Source organism: Sceloporus undulatus, unplaced genomic scaffold, assembly GCF_019175285.1.
Source record: "Sceloporus undulatus isolate JIND9_A2432 ecotype Alabama unplaced genomic scaffold, SceUnd_v1.1 scaffold_15, whole genome shotgun sequence".
In the NCBI taxonomy this organism is placed as follows: Eukaryota; Metazoa; Chordata; class Lepidosauria; order Squamata; family Phrynosomatidae; genus Sceloporus; species Sceloporus undulatus.
Window position 1 is genome coordinate 3,629,309 of NW_024802937.1, and position 19,661 is coordinate 3,648,969.

At 39.3% G+C, this 19,661-nt stretch overlaps 1 protein-coding gene across 2 annotated transcripts in view; it reads right to left on the minus strand.

Moving 5' to 3' along the window:
* Window positions 1-19,661, minus strand: part of LOC121917336 (rho-associated protein kinase 1) — a 100,075-nt gene that overhangs the window by 54,361 nt on the left and 26,053 nt on the right. For both annotated transcript variants that reach the window (XM_042443233.1, XM_042443232.1), the window contains exons 2-7: window positions 10,615-10,696; window positions 7,325-7,425; window positions 6,585-6,722; window positions 3,488-3,663; window positions 2,343-2,427; window positions 1,970-2,114 (exon numbers count right to left, since the gene is read on the minus strand). In XM_042443233.1, the coding sequence (XP_042299167.1) occupies window positions 1,970-2,114; window positions 2,343-2,427; window positions 3,488-3,663; window positions 6,585-6,722; window positions 7,325-7,425; window positions 10,615-10,696 (727 nt within the window). The remainder of the gene's footprint in view (window positions 1-1,969; window positions 2,115-2,342; window positions 2,428-3,487; window positions 3,664-6,584; window positions 6,723-7,324; window positions 7,426-10,614; window positions 10,697-19,661) is intronic.

Sequence of the window (19,661 nt, forward strand, 5' to 3'; positions counted from 1 at the left end):
AGATAGGCAAGTAGGATGGGAAATTAATTCTCACCTTCTTCTACTAGTGGGATCCCACATCTTGTAGACATGACTTGTAGGCAGTCTACAAGATGTAGGATCCCATTGGCAGAAGAGGGTGAGAATTAATTTCCCATCCCCACCAGCACCACATCCCACACTATCCCAAAGGATTCCCCATCACCTTAGAGCAGAGCCTTGGTAAGCAACAGGCTGCAGCAGGATAGGGAAGTTATCAAAAGTCACTTCCTCATTTTCTGCTACTTTCTTCATAACTGCAAAAACATCCACTGTGAGAAGACTCAGGGGATGTTCTTGCTGGTGGAAGGGAGGTCTGGACTCAACTCAACAAAAATGTCAAAAATATTAAACACAATGCACCAAATGCAATAATTAAAACACCAGCATAAGAAAGGCATAAAATTTGGTTCATATAAAAATCTCCATAGCACAAGGTTAAAACAGCTTTAAAGTAAGAAAAACTGAAAGAAAAAAGAATTTGCTGCCTGCATAAGAGAGAAGGTACAACTTATCTTGTGTTCAAAAAGCCCCAGATTTGGCTCACAACATCTGCAAACAGGGATGGGAAACACTGCAAAGCCACTGCCAAATGGAATCCATACTGGTCTGATGGAACAGCAGCCTGACTCAGTTTAAGGCATCTGAGAAAAACCACTATAAAGGCCCCACTAAGTCCACCTCCAAACATGGCAAAACAGTGATACCCAAGATGCTGAATGCATTGGGTACACAAGTTCATGTAACAAAAGGTGGCTCTACTGATAATGTGCTTCCAAGCCAATGACAATTTTACAAGTAACTGTTATCACTTTGAACTGGTGTGATCTGCTCTGGGAACTGAAGACCAAAATCTGAGGTAGCACACTTGCTAAGAGTTTATAAGAACTCTTGAAGAATACATTCATGTATAGTGCATTTCAGTAATCCAGTTTGGGTGTGACTAGGGCATGAACAAAAATGATTAGATTGTGCAATCCAAAAATGTGCTTGCCTAGAGCACAAGCTGAAGCTGAGCAAATGCATGTCAAATCACAGCCACTGCCTAGGCCTCCAAGAGCAAAGCATCATCCAGAAGCAGTCCTTAACTACAAGATATTGTACTTAATAAGGAGTTCCATTCCACCTAGCACAGGTAGTATTCCCAAACTCTGATCAGCAATGCTACTGAACAGAAGCAGTTCTATCTTGGAATTGGAAGATAAAGGAGAGAAAACTCTGCACATCATCTGCATGCTGTTAACAATTAAATCTCCGTACAGTCTCAAGGAGAGGATGCTGAAGAAGTCAAACAACCCTGGGTGCGATGGCAAAGCCTTGAGGAATCTCCAAAATGAAAAGGTTAAGCAGCATCCTCCAACACCACCTTTTGGGTCCTACTCGTAATACGAGGTCCCCAAGTACCATCTGCATGAGATAGCCAAAAGGTACCATAACTGAAGGAATTTAATTGGCTTGCTTACCTAATTTATATTCCACCATTCTCCCATAACTGAGAATAAAAATCTAATAGAAGGTCCAGAAAAATCAGGATATGCTCCCCGTGTCTAGTTACTAGAAGATATCATCCCCCAAGGCTACCAAAGCTGCTTCAGGTCCAAAACTCAGTTTGACATCAGATTGGAGAGGGTCTAATCAGTATCATCCTAGAAAATCTGGATCTGAGCTGCTATTAGTTACTTTACTGAAGAGTGACAAATTAATTAGGCTGCTAGTTGCAAAACTATCTTCAAAGGAGGAATTCACAGCTACCATTTTCCCTCTGGCCAAGCATCCTCTCTCAAAAATAAGCATTCAGAAATCCTGAGGAATGTTTGCAACCTAAATTGCAAAAGTCTATGATTGCTTTTAATTACCATCATATAGCAACAAAATCCTTTACAAAAACAAAGCAATAATTTTAATCAAAAGGAAATGCCATGTGTAGAACTGTGATTATTCTGATGCTCACCCACAAGCATTTCATACAAAAAGACACCAACTGACCACCAGTCACATTCTCGTCCATAGTAACCATCACCACCTTGAGATTTTAATACTTCTGGAGATATATAATCAGGTGTTCCAACAGCTGTATCACATCGTACCATACCTTCCTATAAAGAGAGAAAGGGTGTTTTTTTTAATTTAAAAAAAAACCACTCTGTGGAACTCTCCTAGTATTATGAAAAACATTTTAAAACAAAATACATTCATAAATCTGCCTCAATGTTTGTGTCAAAACGAAAGCTGAACTCCATTTAAGGGCTTAGTAAATTAAATAAACACTGGCATTCAAAAAGCATTTCTTTGTAAAAACATGATTTTTTAAGAAGCATACCAACCTTATTCATCTTCATACAGGTACCAAAATCTGCTAGTTTTAAGTGGCCAGATTTATCTAGTAGCATATTATCAGGCTTTACATCTCTGAAACAAACAGAGTTTTATTTATAAAATAACATCATTATTAACCATTATAACTTCAGACATATAGTTATTAAGTAACAAATTACTAAATTGATAGCCAACCTCTGAACCACATCTGTATTCATATTCCTTCCCCTCACTGAAATCAACTATTCATCTGTGATTTAAGCAGTCAAACCATTTCTCTTACATGATCAGTTCAGAGGATCTGCCCATCTACAACTGGCATTAGTTTTCCAGGATCTCAGGCAGATGTCTTTCACAATCATCTATTACCAATGGTTGTTTTTTTGTTTTGTTTTGTTTTTTAGTATTTCACTAGCAGCATAGTTTGCTCTTAATGTGAGCATCAATGTATGGCACAATAACAATTAAGGGCAAGAAAGGGTAGGTATTTATTCCAGGATAGGCAAAAGCTTTTGAGGAGAAGCAAGCATTTGCAGGGCTGGCTCACTGTTTTCTAAACATTTCTATCAGCATTATACCTCACTGTATCTCATTAACATTGAACTAAAGCGTACACAAACTAGATTTTTTCTACTGCTCTCTCTGGCTCAATAGTACTGAGCTGGTGGATATTTATTACCACCTTACATATAATGGTGGAAAATTGACTTGGTGTAAAACGGTATGGGCTGCTGTTTAAGCAGGGATCTAAAATCTGCTTTGATGCAGTTCTACAACTATATTCTTATCAGAAAAATAAACAGAATCTGTATTCTGGATTCTACCAAAAAATGTTTTAAACAAATTAATGACTTCATAAATACAGAAGTAATATTTACAGTTACAATACAAATGCCACGAGGCTGTCTTCAATATACAAAAATCATAATGTAAGTTAATTCTACCTTTGTTACAAGGGGAAGAACTAATTACAACTAACTCTGCCCTAAAATTTATTTCAAAGTCTAGGGATAGTTCTCACAATAACACTAGTTTCTATTTCAGTTTTTCACCCCCTATTTTCTTTGTTTCAAAATACAAATTTTAAGCAGGTTGGGAATAACTAGAAGAAAAAGATTAGATCTTTATTTATTAAGAAAAATATAAAATATACCTGTGAATAAAGCCCATGGAATGAATTGCATCTAATGCAAGAACAACTTCTGCAGTATAAAATCTTGCCCATTTCTCAGGAACATCATAGTTGCTCATTAAATTCACCAGGTCCCCACCAGGCATGTATTCCATCACCATATAAAGATAACGATCATCTTGGAATGCATAAAATAACTACAAGAGGAAACAGACTAAAATCACTGAAAGTTTCATTAACTGTATTATTGTTTTCTTTTTATTAAGGATAAGTTATCATGTACTCATGTATATAAGTCTAGAAATTTTAGTCAAAATACTGATGCAAAAAAACTAGAGTTGATTATCCACAGCCAAAGTAAGTGCTATGCTTTAATGCTTATACAGTATATAAAAAAGGAAGCATCCCTGGTGAAAAGTAAGGGTGTAATCTGTCCTGCAAAACTGACTCCCCCCCCCCCACTCTGTCATCCATCCATCCTTTAGTGTGAACCCTGTTACGCCTGCTGGAATTCTGTAAGTTCTTTGGCGGCGTTTTCCTTTGCTTCATCCTTTACACCAGTGATTCCCAAAGTGGGCAGTACACACCCCTAGGGGGCAGTGGAAACATCTAGGGGGAGGGGCAAGGGTACAGCAGGGGGCCAGTGAGGGAAAAGAGGGTGGCAGGGGGGGCCTTCAGTCAAAGTAATGGTGCACAACAAAGACAAGGGGCACCATCAGACTTTAGGACTATGTTGGGGTAAGAGTAGCATGAAACTTCTTTTCAGGGTCCCTTAAAACTAACACAGAGACACACTGATCTCTTTGTGTGGTGGTGTCTCCCACTCTTCACCTGCCTGTGTGAGCTCACTCTCTTAGCCACATCTTTTGCTAGTAGTGGCAGTGGTAGTAGGGAAACCTATGAGGCTTGGGCACAGGGTACTGTTTTTGTGGCTCAACAGAACCATTTTGGGACAGACTGATTGACAGGAACAAGGAGTTAGAGCATGTGGTGGTGGGGAAGAAGTGGCAGCAAAAAAAGATGTTTCAAATTTGGGACCCTGCTTAAGCTTTGTGAGCTTTGCTGAGACTTGGCTGGTAAGTTTGGGTTACACTGCTGATCCTGTTTTCTTTCATCAGACAGGATGAGAGAAGAGGTAGCAGAAGAAACAATGTTGGTGTATTGGGGCTGGGGGGGACACACACTTGAAGCTATGTGGAGAACACATATCTCTGGGGAAGGAGGAGGAGGAATATTCAGGGTCAATTGTTGGAAAGATACCTTCACCTTGGAGTGGCTCCTGTAGTTAAAATCTCTCTCTTTCTCCATCCACACCAGTCTCCAGACCAAGTAGCACCTACCTCACCATTACGAAACTTCTCCTTTTATACTTTTACACCTTGGGAACAGCAACCGAGCAGCTGGCTGAGAAGTGACTGGGAGGACCTCTCACACATACTAGATTTTTCTGGAAGGGCAGAATGGATGAGAAGGTCCTTGGTTGCTGGTGATAGGGTGCAAAGAGAGCAGCAACTGAGAAGCTTTTTGCCCAGGCTGGCCTTTGCTGCAAGGCTGGCTCAGGCGAGAGTCTTCTCAGTCACGGCTCAGCTGCTACTCCCAAGGTGACTGGGTGCCGTGACTTAGATTGGTTGTTTTGAATTTTCAGCAGAAAGGTAGGCCTAATATCAAGAAATACGTATTGGGGCACACTAGGGTTGTCGCCAAAGAGGAATGGGAGTGGTAGCTGGAAAAAATTTGGGGAACACTGCTTTAGACCCTTTGTAATCTTGATTTATCATAAAAATCCATAATTTTGGCCCCAAAACCAGCTCTCAAATTATACATGAGGATGACTTATAGAAGAATAAATACAGTAATATTATTATTTGTTAATATTTAAACAGTAACAAGATGATTACTGGACTTTCAGAAGCACTTTCTTACAACTTTTTCAAAGGCACATCAACACAAATGAAAGATATCAGTTTATCATTTATTTTATACACTTTATTTATCAAAAAATACATTTAGCAAAAAATTAATGGAGTGCAGGCTCTGCAAACATGCCACAATCACATAAGGACTTCAACAAAACAACCAGAGCCAATCACTTATTCTCCTAATTTAGGCAATCAGGACTCTGCTTGCCAGCAACCAATATTTATAACCCACTTGGTAATAAGCTGTAAATAAACTGAGAAGTTTCTAACTGATCATAGTTTTCCATTTAATTCAAACTAGGATGTTGTTATTACAACCTTTAGAACAAGCTAGGCTCTTAAACTAGAGTCTGAAGAGAGTTCGAGTTTATGACTTGTTCCAAAGCTGATAAGTATTGCTTTTCAGATTGGATAAAAGATGACACAGTGATTATTTAGACATTTCCATTTTTAAACTCTAGCTTGGGTAAAAGAACTGTCTGTCATGAAAAAGGCTCAAGGCAACTGCATATTAAGATGAAATGCAGTTGGCTCAAGCAGGCTATTCACTCACAAATGCTGCACTCACAGTAGCACTTATCATCATAAATACCATTATAAAAGGAGTGGCTAGCATTTAAAAACAATACAGAGACAATACTATTGCCTTCAGAAAAAAAATACTCAGCAATTATCAAAACACTGGTACTGAGCATAATTATCACTTAATGTCTTCTGGTTAAAGTTAAAACTGGTTTTATGTCTTTTTGTGCTTTAAAAGCATGCAAACTTCAACATATTTATTTAATGAATTTTTTTAGATATTGATATTTGCACAGAGAAAAGAACTTATCCATCTTCTGCTTCCAATTATGCTATCTATTTGATTTCTATATTGACCATCGGATGATGTCTGCCTGAAAATGTGTTTGCAATGAACAAACTGTTGGCATCGCAAAATTAGTCACTCTCCTATATCATTTCTTGATCCTAGGACAAATTTTCCTACAATTTTTGATTCTGCTATTTACAGAATTTTAATATACTGCTTGCTGGATACTGAAATTTTAAAATTATTTGCAGCTTTTCATTTTTATAATTAACTTAGTATTTATTTATAAATTTGCTATACTCTTACTAAACCAAACTACTTGATATACTCTTAAGAACAATTTTCAACAGCTTACTAGATGCAAATTCAAATAATTTTATCATTATACCTGAACTACCCAAGGGCTATTTGCAAATGCCATGATATCTCTTTCTTCCCAGAAGAATGCAGAATCTGATCTTTTTATCATCTCAAATTTGCTCAGAAGCTTCATGGCATAGACCTTTCGTGATGACTTGTGCCTTACCTTAAAAAAAAAAAAAAACGCACAAGAGAATGAAAAAAATCAATATAAATAAGAATTAAGAGTTCAGTCTATCATATCATGTAGGTACAGGTCCCAAACACGTTTTGCACCAAGCAAGACAACAGACCTGAACAGAAAGCTTTATGAACCTCACACTGGAAAATACACAGCAATTACATATGCTTAATGGAGTTAGTGAAAGTGGACTTCCCTGCAGTCCTTCCTATGGCAGCTAGCAACAGTCCCCTGAAGGTGCTACAGAGATGCCTGGAAACTCTGGTTTGATTCTACACTATTTCCAAGAACACAATTTCCTTTAGCTCCACCATGCCACAACCTATTTCATCTGGATAGTCCCTCAAACCCTCTGTAATGGAATTTAAGAGACTGCTGCGGGGATAAGGGGTAAGGAAGTATGCTTCTGTCAGCCCCATTATGTACACCATTTTCATAAGTTTCCACATTCCATATAGGCAGAAAGGAAAGCATCACAAGGTCTGGTGCATAAAAGTATGCTCCTTTTTCATTATAACAACTTCTGTTTTAAAAGTCCATGTTTAAAATAAAGTGTAATCTTATTAATATGCAAAATAGTAACCTACCAACTGGACTTCCCCAAATGCCCCTCTTCCAATCACTTTCACAACTTCATAATCTTCAGCTTTCATACGGAGATCTCTTATTTTGTTTATTGTGTCTTTATCTTTGAGGAAAATATAAAAAGAAAAAACTATAATACAAGGCATGATAGTTACATATGAAATAGCTTAGAATAAAACATATAAAAACATAGTGAATAAAGTTGTTCATTCTATTTGTGTTCCATTTGTTGAAAATTTCTTGCAACATCTGTTGCTTGTTAAATATACAAACTGTTTAAAGACCATAGCTTCTTTCCAAGATCTTTTTTTCCCTGAGCTGCAACTATCTTCAGCAATCTGAATGGTTACTTTCATTTCCATAGCAACATACAAATGTCAAACACACAATACAAGATTTTCACTGGAGGAACAAGTCAAGAATGAAGTTTAATTTTGCTTTAATTGATGCTTAAATATTTGAAATGAGTCATTAGAACAATTTGCACTCACCACAATATACTCAGTTACGACACAGTACAAAAGCCTAAGGACTAATTTAAGCAACTACAGCATACATAGGGTTAAACATTACATAAATAAAATGAGATTCCAAGTAGGGCAGCCTTTTTGCTCTTTTACATATTTTCAAACCACTTTACTATGAAAATATAAGCAAAAAGGCCTGCATTTTTAAAATAAAACGATCAGCCAATAAACTACAATAATTTAAATTCCTGGTTGTCAGATACTTCAACTCCAAATTTGGTAACATGTTATTTTAATCTACATGGGTCAACACTGGCATGAGATTATACAAAAAAAGCTTAACATTTCATTTCTCTGCTTGCAAAATGCAACTACTGAAATAGCCCTTCCTATAATGAAAAGCTCAGAGGAATAACATTTGCATTCTTGAAACGTGAAAAAAAAAAAGGTTCATTAGTGGGGGATATCACAGAAACAATGCTCCCAGATGCTGCAAATTTTTGGTGTAATTTCACACAGGGTAGTGACACTGCATGGCAGCTAAAAGTTTAGCAAAGATGAAGCCAGGGAATTTAACTAATGTACTGTATATATTCATGTATAAGTCTAGAAATTTAGGTCAAAAAATTGACCCTAAAAAACTGAGTTGACTTATCAAGGGTCAATGTAAGTACTGTATCTTAATTCTTATTTAAAAGAAGGAACCACCCCCTCGTGAAAAGCATGAGTATCTATCCTGGAAGCACCAACCCCCATTACTCTCTCATCCATCCAGCCTTAAGATTATGCACAAAGAGTTATGTCTGCTGGAATTTTGGAAGTTCTTTGACATTGTTTTGCTTTGCTTCATCGTTTACATCCTTTGCTATATGCCCCTAGGTTTTACCCTCAACGTATCCACGGGTCATAGCAAAATCCTTAATTTTGGCCCCAAAACTCACCCTCAACTTATACATGAAGTCGACTTATAGTCGAGTATATATGGTAAGTGAATATAGATTAGTGGCAGGAAGAAAACCATTCAGAGCTTCATAGACAGTTATCTTAGTTCTCTGGGTTACTGAACACCTACCCTGCTTCCTTCATTTGAAGCTGGGCAAGTGCATTATTTCTACTGTTTGTTCATAGAGGAGGAGGTGAGGCCAACGGGAAAAGGCAACAGATGAAAACATGTATCATGAAGAAGCAGCAACAGATTTTCTGTTTTTCACTACCTGGTTGCTAGTTCAACATGTATTGCTGTATACAAGACGGAGTGCTGGAACCTACAATCTCTTCTTCAAAACCATCAGGGAATGAAAAGGCAGGCCCAACTCCATCAGGCCTAGTCAGAGCAAGAAGAAGGGCCCTCCCTCCAGTCCACCTGCCGTGGTCCAGGCCCTCAGAGGGAGAGTAGAATTGCTGGACTTGATCCCCTTCCCCACCATCATTCCCTTCTACGTTTGTGTCATATTTTTTGGATTGTAAGCCTGAGGGCAGGGAACCATCTGAATAATTATTTGTAAGCCGCTCTGAGAGCCTTTAGGGCTGAAGAGCGGGGTATAAATACAGTAAATAAATAAATGAATAAATAATTTTAAAAGGTAAAGGTAGTCCCTTGACATGAATGTCTAGTTGTAAATGACTGTAGGGGGCGGTGCTCATCTCCATTACTAAGCTGAAGAGCCAGCGTTGTCCGAGGACTCACATAACTAGTGAGGTTTTTGTGTAGATAAGGAAAAAGCAGAACAGGCGTGTGCACCCCCTCACAAAACCACAGATGAAGAACACACAGCTTATATAAGGCCCTCCAGCCATTTAAACAAATTCTCCCAAACCTATGACTACTCAAAAGCCTGTAGATGTAAAATTGCCCTCAAAGCATCAACTGCCCCTTCTAGAAGCCTCCAGAACTTTGGGATTAGTAAACATTATTCACAACCCAACACCCCAAACCCAGTTCAACAGCTCTGAAAAAACATAAATACAAATTGGAAGTGACTTCAGGTCATTTCTCCATCAGATCTGTGGAAAATCAGAAGACACTGTAGCCCACTAACAGGGTGTATGGGGAGAAATGTGATCCTGTTCTCAACTGCAGTTGTCCAGCACTACTTAAAAGTCTCCTCTCTCTGTGGGAATAAGATCCAAAGAGGGAGCAGTAAGCCATATAGCCCAGTCCCAGGGATTGTACTGAGATACTGCCCTCCATCATGTGCACAGCATAAATTTCCATTATATGCCTCCTCCTTCACAATTTTAATACTGTTATCTTATCCTTTATCTAAGAAGCTGAGGGCAACCTAGTTAGCTTCTCTCATGTTATCCTCGCAACCCTATGATTTAAGTTAGGCTGAAAGACAGTGACAGTAATAGTGGGGTCATGCAGATGGGCCAGAAAGTGCAGTGCGTGGCCATGGCCAGGCCAACTGCACCAGGCCCACGGCAACAGCACACACCTGGCCCCGATCCGGGCCACCATCACAGCCTTAAACCCAGTTGGCAGAAGGGGCAGGTTATTCCTGCTCCTTTTTAGTCTGACTCTTCCAGGTTTGGGCAGGTGGAGGAGTGTCCAGCCACGTTTGGGGCATGTGGTGTATAAACTTGAAGCCAGCACTTCTGGCCCATCTGTTTGAGGCTAGTGAGAGTGCTTTCTTTACTTTAGGTACAAACTGCTTCAAATACCAAATTGCCACACACAAAATTACCAGCGTACTCTAAGAACCTTAACAAAAAAATAGAAATATGTATTTTAGAAGGAAAGTAACATACTAAACACAAGATCATTATCAGCAACATCAGAAATCCAATGACCAGCATACATGTATATATAAGGACATACTTACATTTGTTTAAAAAGGTGTCTATGTTTTTATTCTTCCTTAAAGCAGGAAAATCCAAATCATATACCAGGGCATCTAATCCATCCTGCAAAACAAAAGGCATTAAGATGTTTCAGAATACTAATTATATGTACTACCTATAAACAATTTTTTTAAGTTTTAAGTTTTGTATGATTGTGTACACTTTTATATTTTTACTGGTTTTATATACAGTAATTTAATGTATGATTATAAAAACTGTGGCATTTTAACTGCTTTAATTTTATTACTATGTTTTAGATAATTTTGTTTTATTGTTTCTGAGCCAGCTTGTAAGCATGTAATATTAGCAATTATTCACATGAAGGTCTACAAATTTTGAAGTAGAAAAGTATCCATACACAATAGTCATTTCACCTTTTTGGTACACTCCTAATAAGCAATGATCAAATTCATGTGATTTTTCTTACACAAACTCAACAAAGGCACTGTCACAAAACTGTCAACTTTATTGTCAGAAAGCAAATTATGTGACAGAGAGTCCTGCCCTATGGATATTCTATGGCAACTATTCTAGCAACCAGCAAGCAAGCAAGCAAAGAAAAACCAATCCAAGGAATAACAATTTATGTGACTACGTGCTGAGGATACCATGGCCAAAAAGATAAGCAAGTGGGTCCTAGTGCAGAAGAAGCCTGAACTCTCCCTAGAAGATAGGATGACTAAATTGAGGTTGACGTAGTTTGGACACTCCATTACTAGTGTGTGTGTGTGTGTGTGTGTGTGTGTGTGTGTGTAGAGAGAATGAACCATTCATATACATGGCACTTTATACAAACAGTTACAGAATAAAATATTTATAACTATTCCAACAATATAAAATACTAAAATACAATACTAAAATGCAATGAGCACACACACACACACACGCGAGCATACAAAATGCAGAATAAAACAGAACAGTCAGTACAGATAATCAAACACAATCCTCCCTTCATTCTCTCGGACTTGGGACCCACATCCCTTGACTATCTGTCAGAGGCAAACAGAGGGGGTTAAAATGGGGTGCGCCTCCATTCAAGCCAATAGGGCTTGAATAAGTGCAGTTTTCCATTTGGGGGGGGGGTCAGAATGGATAGCCCGCAAAAATGGAAGGAGGACTATATACTAAAGATATAAAGCATTCATCCAAAATTCCAAAAGTTTTAGAAAACAAAAAAGTTTACAATTTGGATTTAAAAACAGCGAGGGAAAGAACAGTCCACAATTTTAGAGTGAAGTGATTCCAGGAATAAGGGATGGCAAGGAAAAAAGGACAAAAAGGAAACCCTTGGCTGAATGAGAAGCCCAGAATTCTCAGAGCACAGATTTCACGAGAAGGGAAGACTCATTAGATATCAAGATGGGTAGTATAGAAACCACTGTATCCCAATTCGATAAAATTATCTTTGGTAAAAATAAGAGGAAAATCTCCAAATTTTATAATTATCTGTTAACCATTGAAATGCATGAAGAAGTTGTTTAGCCATCTATGATCCGTTCGGCACAAGACCTACATGAATCACTGCCCCTATTGCAATGGGAGAAAACTTGGTCTTATAGGCTAAAATATACAGCATGTATTGCGATCAGGGAAATTTTTTATACAATGCAGAATCGGTGGCATCTTACCTCTCTAAAAATGTCTAAGATATATAAGAATCGAAGTCCCACTTGTTGGAAATGCAAAAAAGGTCTGGGATCGTTTATACATATGTGGTGGGAATGTGTACATGCAAAGAAATATTGGGTTCAGATTCATGTCAAAATGCAACAAATCATAAATTACGAATTTAAATTTGATCCAAAAATCTTTCTATTGAATATGATTACAGATGATAAGCTGGAAAACAAACATGGAAAATTATTATTTTACATGATTTCGGCGGCTAGATTGGTCTTTGCCTCTTGTTGGAAAGGAGATGTCCATCCTACTTGGAATGCTTGGCTGCTTAAACTTTTAGACTTTATGGAATTGGATAAACTTACATGCTTTGTTCTGAACCTGAGTTGGGATAAGAGGAAAATGAATTGGCAGCCTTTGGTAATCTTTTTAGAGTCTGAAAACAAGACCCACAATTTTATTTGGTAAATAAATAATTATCGTTTGACGTTTTTCTTTTTTTCTTCTTCTTTTTTTGATATATAGTTAAGCAATGCTGATTGTTGTCATTAATTGTGGAACTGTTAAACTAAAAACAAGTACATAAGTTATAAATCAGGGGTAGGCAACCCTTTTGAGCCGGGGGTCGGGTTGCTGTCCCTCAGACAACTGGGGGGCCGAAGCCAAAAAATAAATAATTAAATAATTTTTTAAAAAAAATTAAATAAATAAATAAACCAGGACAAATGTAGGACAAAATTTTCAAATGGAGGGCACTTTTTAAATAAAAAATGGAGGACACGCGAAAAAAAATGCTGATTTTTTAAAAAATGTTAAGATAAATGCATGTTTCTGAGGCTTCTTTAGACAATTGCCCCACCATGCTCCTTGCGCAAGACGCCAAAGGCCCCGGCAGCAATCGGCGGCAGGACCAGGCTGGGGCCGGTCCCAAGGCCTTGCTGGGCTGCATCCGGCCCGCAGGCTGCCTACCCCTGTTATAAATGAATGAATGCAACTCTGGAAAGTACCACCGAGTTTAAAATTAATGTTTATTTGTATTGCTGTATTATTTCATAAGAAATGGATATTTTCTTCTTTTAGGGTTTTTTTTTTAATTAAGGAACTTTGCGGAGGAAAAGAGCGCTTCTGTCCCTCCGAGGGAAGTCATTTGTTGTCTATTTGTGTGGGTATGTTTGGAGATTGTGGGTTGGATGGGGTTTATCTGCTTTGTATGTTTGTAACTGTCATATGTAATGATGTATATTATGTTGTGCTGTTGTTGTATGTTTTTTATGCTATTACTAAAATTTAATAAAGACTATTATAAAAAAAAAAAGAAAAGGCAATGATACCAAGAAAAGTGAAAGGCAGCAGAAAGACAGGAAGACTGCAAGTCAGATGGCAAGACAGATGGCAAGACAGGGAGGGAGACCATGGGCCTGATCCTGCAGGTCCTGGGCAGAGAGGTAGAGGATAGGTGGTCTTGGAGATGTTTTTTTTCTGAAAAGTCCTTTGGACAAAAATTGTTTCCCAAAATATATATTAATACAGTATGACAATAAATAATAACAAATCAATATGAACAAAAAGGAAAAACACAAAACTAAACAAAGACAACACAGTCAACCAGCACAAAAATGATTTTTAAATTAATTTCTAAACAAAAATTACAACACAGATTTCCTTTAATAGCATATTTGTCTGAAAGAGATGAGACCCAAAGTGTTTTTTGATCTGATGGTGTACCACAGAACGATATTTAGCAGTTATTGATGAAATGGAAGGAATTCAAAAACATAGCTGTCTAACTCTAGAAAATCAGTGTGCAAAGGAATCTTGTAGCACCTTTGAGACTAACTGGAAGAAAAAAGATGGGGGCATGAGCTTTTGTAGACTTGAGCCTACTTTCTCAGATGCAGGCTCAAGTCTAGGAAAGTTCGATGCTACAGGTTCCCTTGGCATATTTTTTTTTAAATTCTACTCTAGTCATTTGGATTCAACAAGTCAGTTTCTATGCAAGATCAACTGCCTATGTGTAATTTAACTAGTGTCAAAATGAAAAATCTTTCCATGGTTTCGTAATGTCTAACTGTATAGATCCCAGCAATATACATTTTGAACTGTTAGAACAGAATATTGAGAAACAGAATGGTTCCCAATTAGCAATGGGGGTCAGGCAAGGCCACATTTTATCACCCTATTTGTTAACTTGTATGCAGAAAATATCATACCATGAGCAGGTTTAGAATTAGGGCCTGAGCAGATGGGCCATGATACCATGGTCTGCGCTGGTGCTCCTCTGTCACCAGTGCTCACCTAGGTTAGTCCCTGGGTCTGAGCTGGGATGGATGAGTGCTTACTCTGTGCAAAACCAAGGCTATTTTACCCCACAGTAAAGGCTCTTTACCTTGGGGTCAGACCGGATCCTCTGGATCTGTGTCAGTAGTGGCAGGATCAAGCCCAATACCACTACAGGGTTTCAGCCTGCGTCACCTACTTGGCCCATGCAGACAACCCCCTAGAAGAAGAAGTGGAGACAGGAGGAAAGAACATCAGCAATCTAAGATATGCAGATGACACCATATTACTAGCAGAAAGCATCACAGTCTTGGAACAATTAATAAGGAATGTAAAGGAAGAAAGTGCAAAGGCATGCTGATGAACATAAAGAAAACACAAATAATGATCATGGAGGGCCTACATAGAAAATGAGGAAATCGAAATTGTTATAAAAGTTCTTGTACCTTGGAAAAAACATTTTTCAGAACAGAGACTGCAGTCAAGCAATAAGAAGACTACTAAAAACGGGAAGGGTAGCCATGAAAGAACTAGCTAAGATCCTAAAGAGCGAAGATATACAATTGAATACTAAAGTTAGAATCATCCAAGCCATGGTATTCCCTATTATTATGTACTATTGTGAGAGCCAGACAGTGAAGAAAGAGGATAAAATCAACCCATTTGAGATGTGGTATGCAAAAGAGTGCTGAGAATACCATGAACAGCCAAAAAGTTAAACAAATGGATCAAGTCCGAAATATCCCTAGAAGCCAAAATGATCAAACCATCTTGAGGGGGAGAGAGGCCTGGCCTGGAAGACAAAGAGCCCTCCTCCAACCACCATCTTGAGGGGGAGAGAGGCCTTGCAATTTTTTTGTATTGTATTTCAATTTTACTGTACACCGCTATGATCGTTGCAGAATAGCGGTCTATAAATAAAAATTATTATTATTATTATTAAATTGAAGCTGTCATACTTTGGCCACATCATGAGAAGGCACAACTGATTAGAAAAGATATTAATGCTAGGAAAGATAGGGGGCAGTAGAAAGAGAGAAAGCCCACATGCTAGATAGTTTGACTCAATTAGGGAGGCCACAGGCATAAATCTACAAGACTTTAGCTTGTGGAAGACAGGGGGTCTTGGATATGTCTCATTCACAGGGTTGCCATAACAGTCGAGGTAGACTTGAGGGCAATTAACAACAACAAAATTACATTTTTCTCCCTCAAAATGGTTAATATTAACAAAGCCCCTCTGAGATGTTGCACTTCATTATTAATTATGGGCAAGTCTCATAATTTTGTTAAAATATATCATTGATGATTTTTACATTATTTTCCCAGTATAAGTAATGAAAGTTGTGCAAGGGCGCAAATAGCTTTTATCTCAGTGATTGGAATTCTTTGCAGGGAAATCCTTTTCAATTTGGGACTTCATTGTGCACACTAAGGACAAGTGAAATCCAATGCTTTCTCAGCACACGTATAACTGATGTTGCTCATGCTCCTTTCCTCACTGCAGTGCTCCATGCCCTCCCATCAGTTCCACGGAATCCTCCAATCCTTAAGAGCAGATTTTTTAGCACATATGTGTGTGTGTGTTTTGCTGGAAGAGGAATTATCTCTTTCCCCCGTTTATTGCCCGAGGCAGTTCCAACCTGTTGTCTGGGAGATTTAAATGGATACCATCCAATGTTTTTCACATACAGACTTTCACCACATGTCTACAGAAGAACAAATTCCTGGAACAACTTTCTTTAGACTATTACCAATAAAGATCAGTGAAGCCTTTACCATTTACCACACTTGACCCTTCATCAATGTGCATTCTCATCCTAGTATATAACTGAAGCAGGGAAAGACTTGTCATATAGACAATGTGCATGACCATGCAGCCTGCAGCAAGATTTACACATTCTAGGCTCATTGAAAGAGTGAATTTTCTGAAAGCACAAGGTGTTATAGCTTTGCTGATACTAACCATATCTTGGGTGTGAACAGTTCCCTCCAACAGGATATCCATGAAAGGCTTCCATATAAATAGAACAAGTACATTTTAAAATCTAGAGACTCTCAGATACAAATTCTAAAATACGCTCAAGGCCCATATATGTACAGACAAGCCAGCAATAGAATCTCCGTTCTCTCTGCTGCAGCTTCCCTTCTGCTGGAAATGGTCTTGATTCTTATCTAACTGTTGCATACCAATCTATGGTAATTGTTACAAGGATTTTAGCATTCAAGGCATAAGCAGTTTTGTTGAACAGCATCAATATGGCATATACTATCTGCCAAACTGTTTTATTACACTACATAGTTGGCCCTCCATATTTGTGGGTTAAACATTTGCGATCTGATTATTCCAAGTTTGATCATGCTCTCCCCGCCCCGCCCCGCCCCCCGCACAGTCTGTGTGTGTGCACTCCTGGCAGGAGGGGGAGAAGCCCAGGACAGGAAGGAGGGAAAGCCGAGCCCAACACTGGAGCAGTTTGGAAGGTTGTGCCCAGTCCTCTTCTTCTGTCCTGGGCTTCCCCCCATATTCATGTTTTCCCCCTCACTTTCATGAGGGTCTTGCGCCCCTAGCCCCTGCAAATGTCAAGGGCAGACTATATTCCATACAAACCAACACAGTAATACATAGAATAAAACTATATTTTAATTTCATATGGAATCATTTTTGCTTAACTTTAATATTTCATGTTATTTCTACGTGTTTTTAAATGTAAAGTTAGCCAGAACTGGGATCATATGAAAACAAGAAGTTACATCTCATTTATTTAAACGACTAAGGCCCGTTACAGACCGCCCAAAAGGGGCGGTCTTGGGCCGCTGCCAGTTGCAGCACGGAGGAGCCGCAGCAGCCAAACCGTGCAACTCCTCCGCGCTGCAAAAAAGGAGCGTGGAAATCGCGCTCCTTCCGGCAACCCGGAAGAGACGTCGCAAGTGCCAAAGCGCGCACTCGTGACGTCTCTTCCGGGTTGGGACGTGCGGATGCAGAGCGTCCGCTACATCAAGATGGCTGCGCCCATCTGTATAGGGCGCTGCCATTTTGACATATTGATTACGCGCAAGGGGCAAGGCGCGTCCGGAAGTGCCGCCCCTCGCACGTAATCACGGTGCGATGACGGCGCCTCTTGCACCCATCTGTAACACGCCTAACTTTGCATCTTTCCCTTTTTTGGGTAGAGCACAGTAGATTTATGAAATGATAACTCATGATTTATTATTTCATTCATAATGCTTCTATTAAGAACTGAGGTAAAAATAAAGCAACATATTTTATTACTGCTTTAAACTTAAAGATCAAGTAGGCACAGTATAAAAAAAATCTCAATTTTTGCTCTAGTGCACAATTGCCTAACAAAGCAATGTACTTGGCTTGTTTCATGATTAGATCTTAGTCACTGTGTGATAAGAAGTAGCCTCAGATGGAAGATAAGAAAAGGCTCAAACTCTGATGCCATGATTTAAAGGACCCTATAAAATCTACATACGATCCCTATTCTATTCACATTGAATTTGCCCCCTGAGAAATGTGGGGGAAGATTGGGCATCTTGGGAGGAGCCTCAACTGTGTTTACCCAGATATAACATTGGGTAATGAAAATTCCTTGCTACCTCTCCATTAGTTCTCCTGAGCAATTTCTCATGCCTTGGAAGATATACTTTACAAACATCTGCCCACAAAAATTGTACTTTCTCTTGATCAGGAGATCCCATTGGGCAAGAGCTGTCTCTTGTGATTCTCTCAAAAGCTTACACCCCACTGTTCCCTAAATCGAAGGATTAGCCCTTTAGTTTCCTGGAAATAAACCAACTCATACAGCTGTGTTGTCCTCGGTGACCAAAGTAATGGTGAGATTATCACAACCCCCGACATTTTTATTTAGATACATCTTAATAATATTGATGCTATGTATGTTTCACTTTTACTGCACCACTACTGTAACAGTGGCCCGTTACAGACCGCCCAAAAGGGGCGGTCTTGGGCCGCTGCCGGTTGCAGCGCGGGGAAGCCGCTGCAGCCAAACCGCGCAACTTCCTCGCGCTGTAAAAAAGGAGCGCAAAAATTGTGCTCCTTCCGGCAACCCGGAAGAGCCGTCGCAAGTGCCAAAGCGTGCACTCGCGACGTCTCTTCCGGGTTTGGACGTCCGGACGCACAGCGTCCGTTACGTCAAGATGGCCGCGCCCAACTGTATAGGGTGCCGCCATCTTGACGTACGGAATACGCGCGAGGGGCAAGGCGCATCCGGAAGTGCCGCCCCTCGCGCGTATTCACGCCCCGACAACGGCACCGCTTAGGCCCGTCTATAACGCACCAGTATGTTCATACACATCATAAACCAAAATTCTCACGTCTTATGAATGAATTGCAAACTATTACACGCAACACATTCATTCCCACTTTCCTTCTGCTTGTGTCAACTGCTATATAAAGCTCCCTCACCATCTCACAAGAGGAACTCTCGCAATAGTGTTAGGTTCCTGTGAGTTTCAAGATCTCTATATAAGATCTCTCTCACATTATAGGATTTACATAGGCTTGTCTCACATGCTCTTCTCTTAGTCACCTGAGGAACTGAGAGTAGGAAAGACTCAAACTCTGATACCATGATTTAAAGGCCCCTATAAAGTGTTGGCTCAAGCTGTATTTGTAACAGACAAACCCTGGTTTGCTGTGTGCTTAATGTTCTGCAGCTGCTCTGTTGTGTGTCACTGCCATGTGTCTTTCCACAAGAGGGCACAAACCTTGCTTACTCCAGCCCAAGCTCTGAGCATTTGGTACACAGCAAAATGGCCTGAGACCAGGATCCATCTGTTGAGTACAGCTACCATGTTTTTCCTACTCTCAGCTCTACATGCAACTGAGAGAGGTACATGTGAAACATGATTTGGAGCCACTCTGCCTCAATGGCTAGAGAAGAGGAAGAAGAGTTCCAGCACCATGCCAGCCGCAACGCCAGCAGGAAGACCCTCAGTATTAGATACATAAAGACATTTTGCTCATACCAAAAGCTCAGGAGTTGGTCAGTTGGGAGTGCAGTTGGCACCTGCTCAACAAATCAAGATATCCTACCTTATTTTTATTCTGAAATGCTTTCACAATTATTAAATTAGCAGAAATAAGAAGCTGCAATCCTTATCA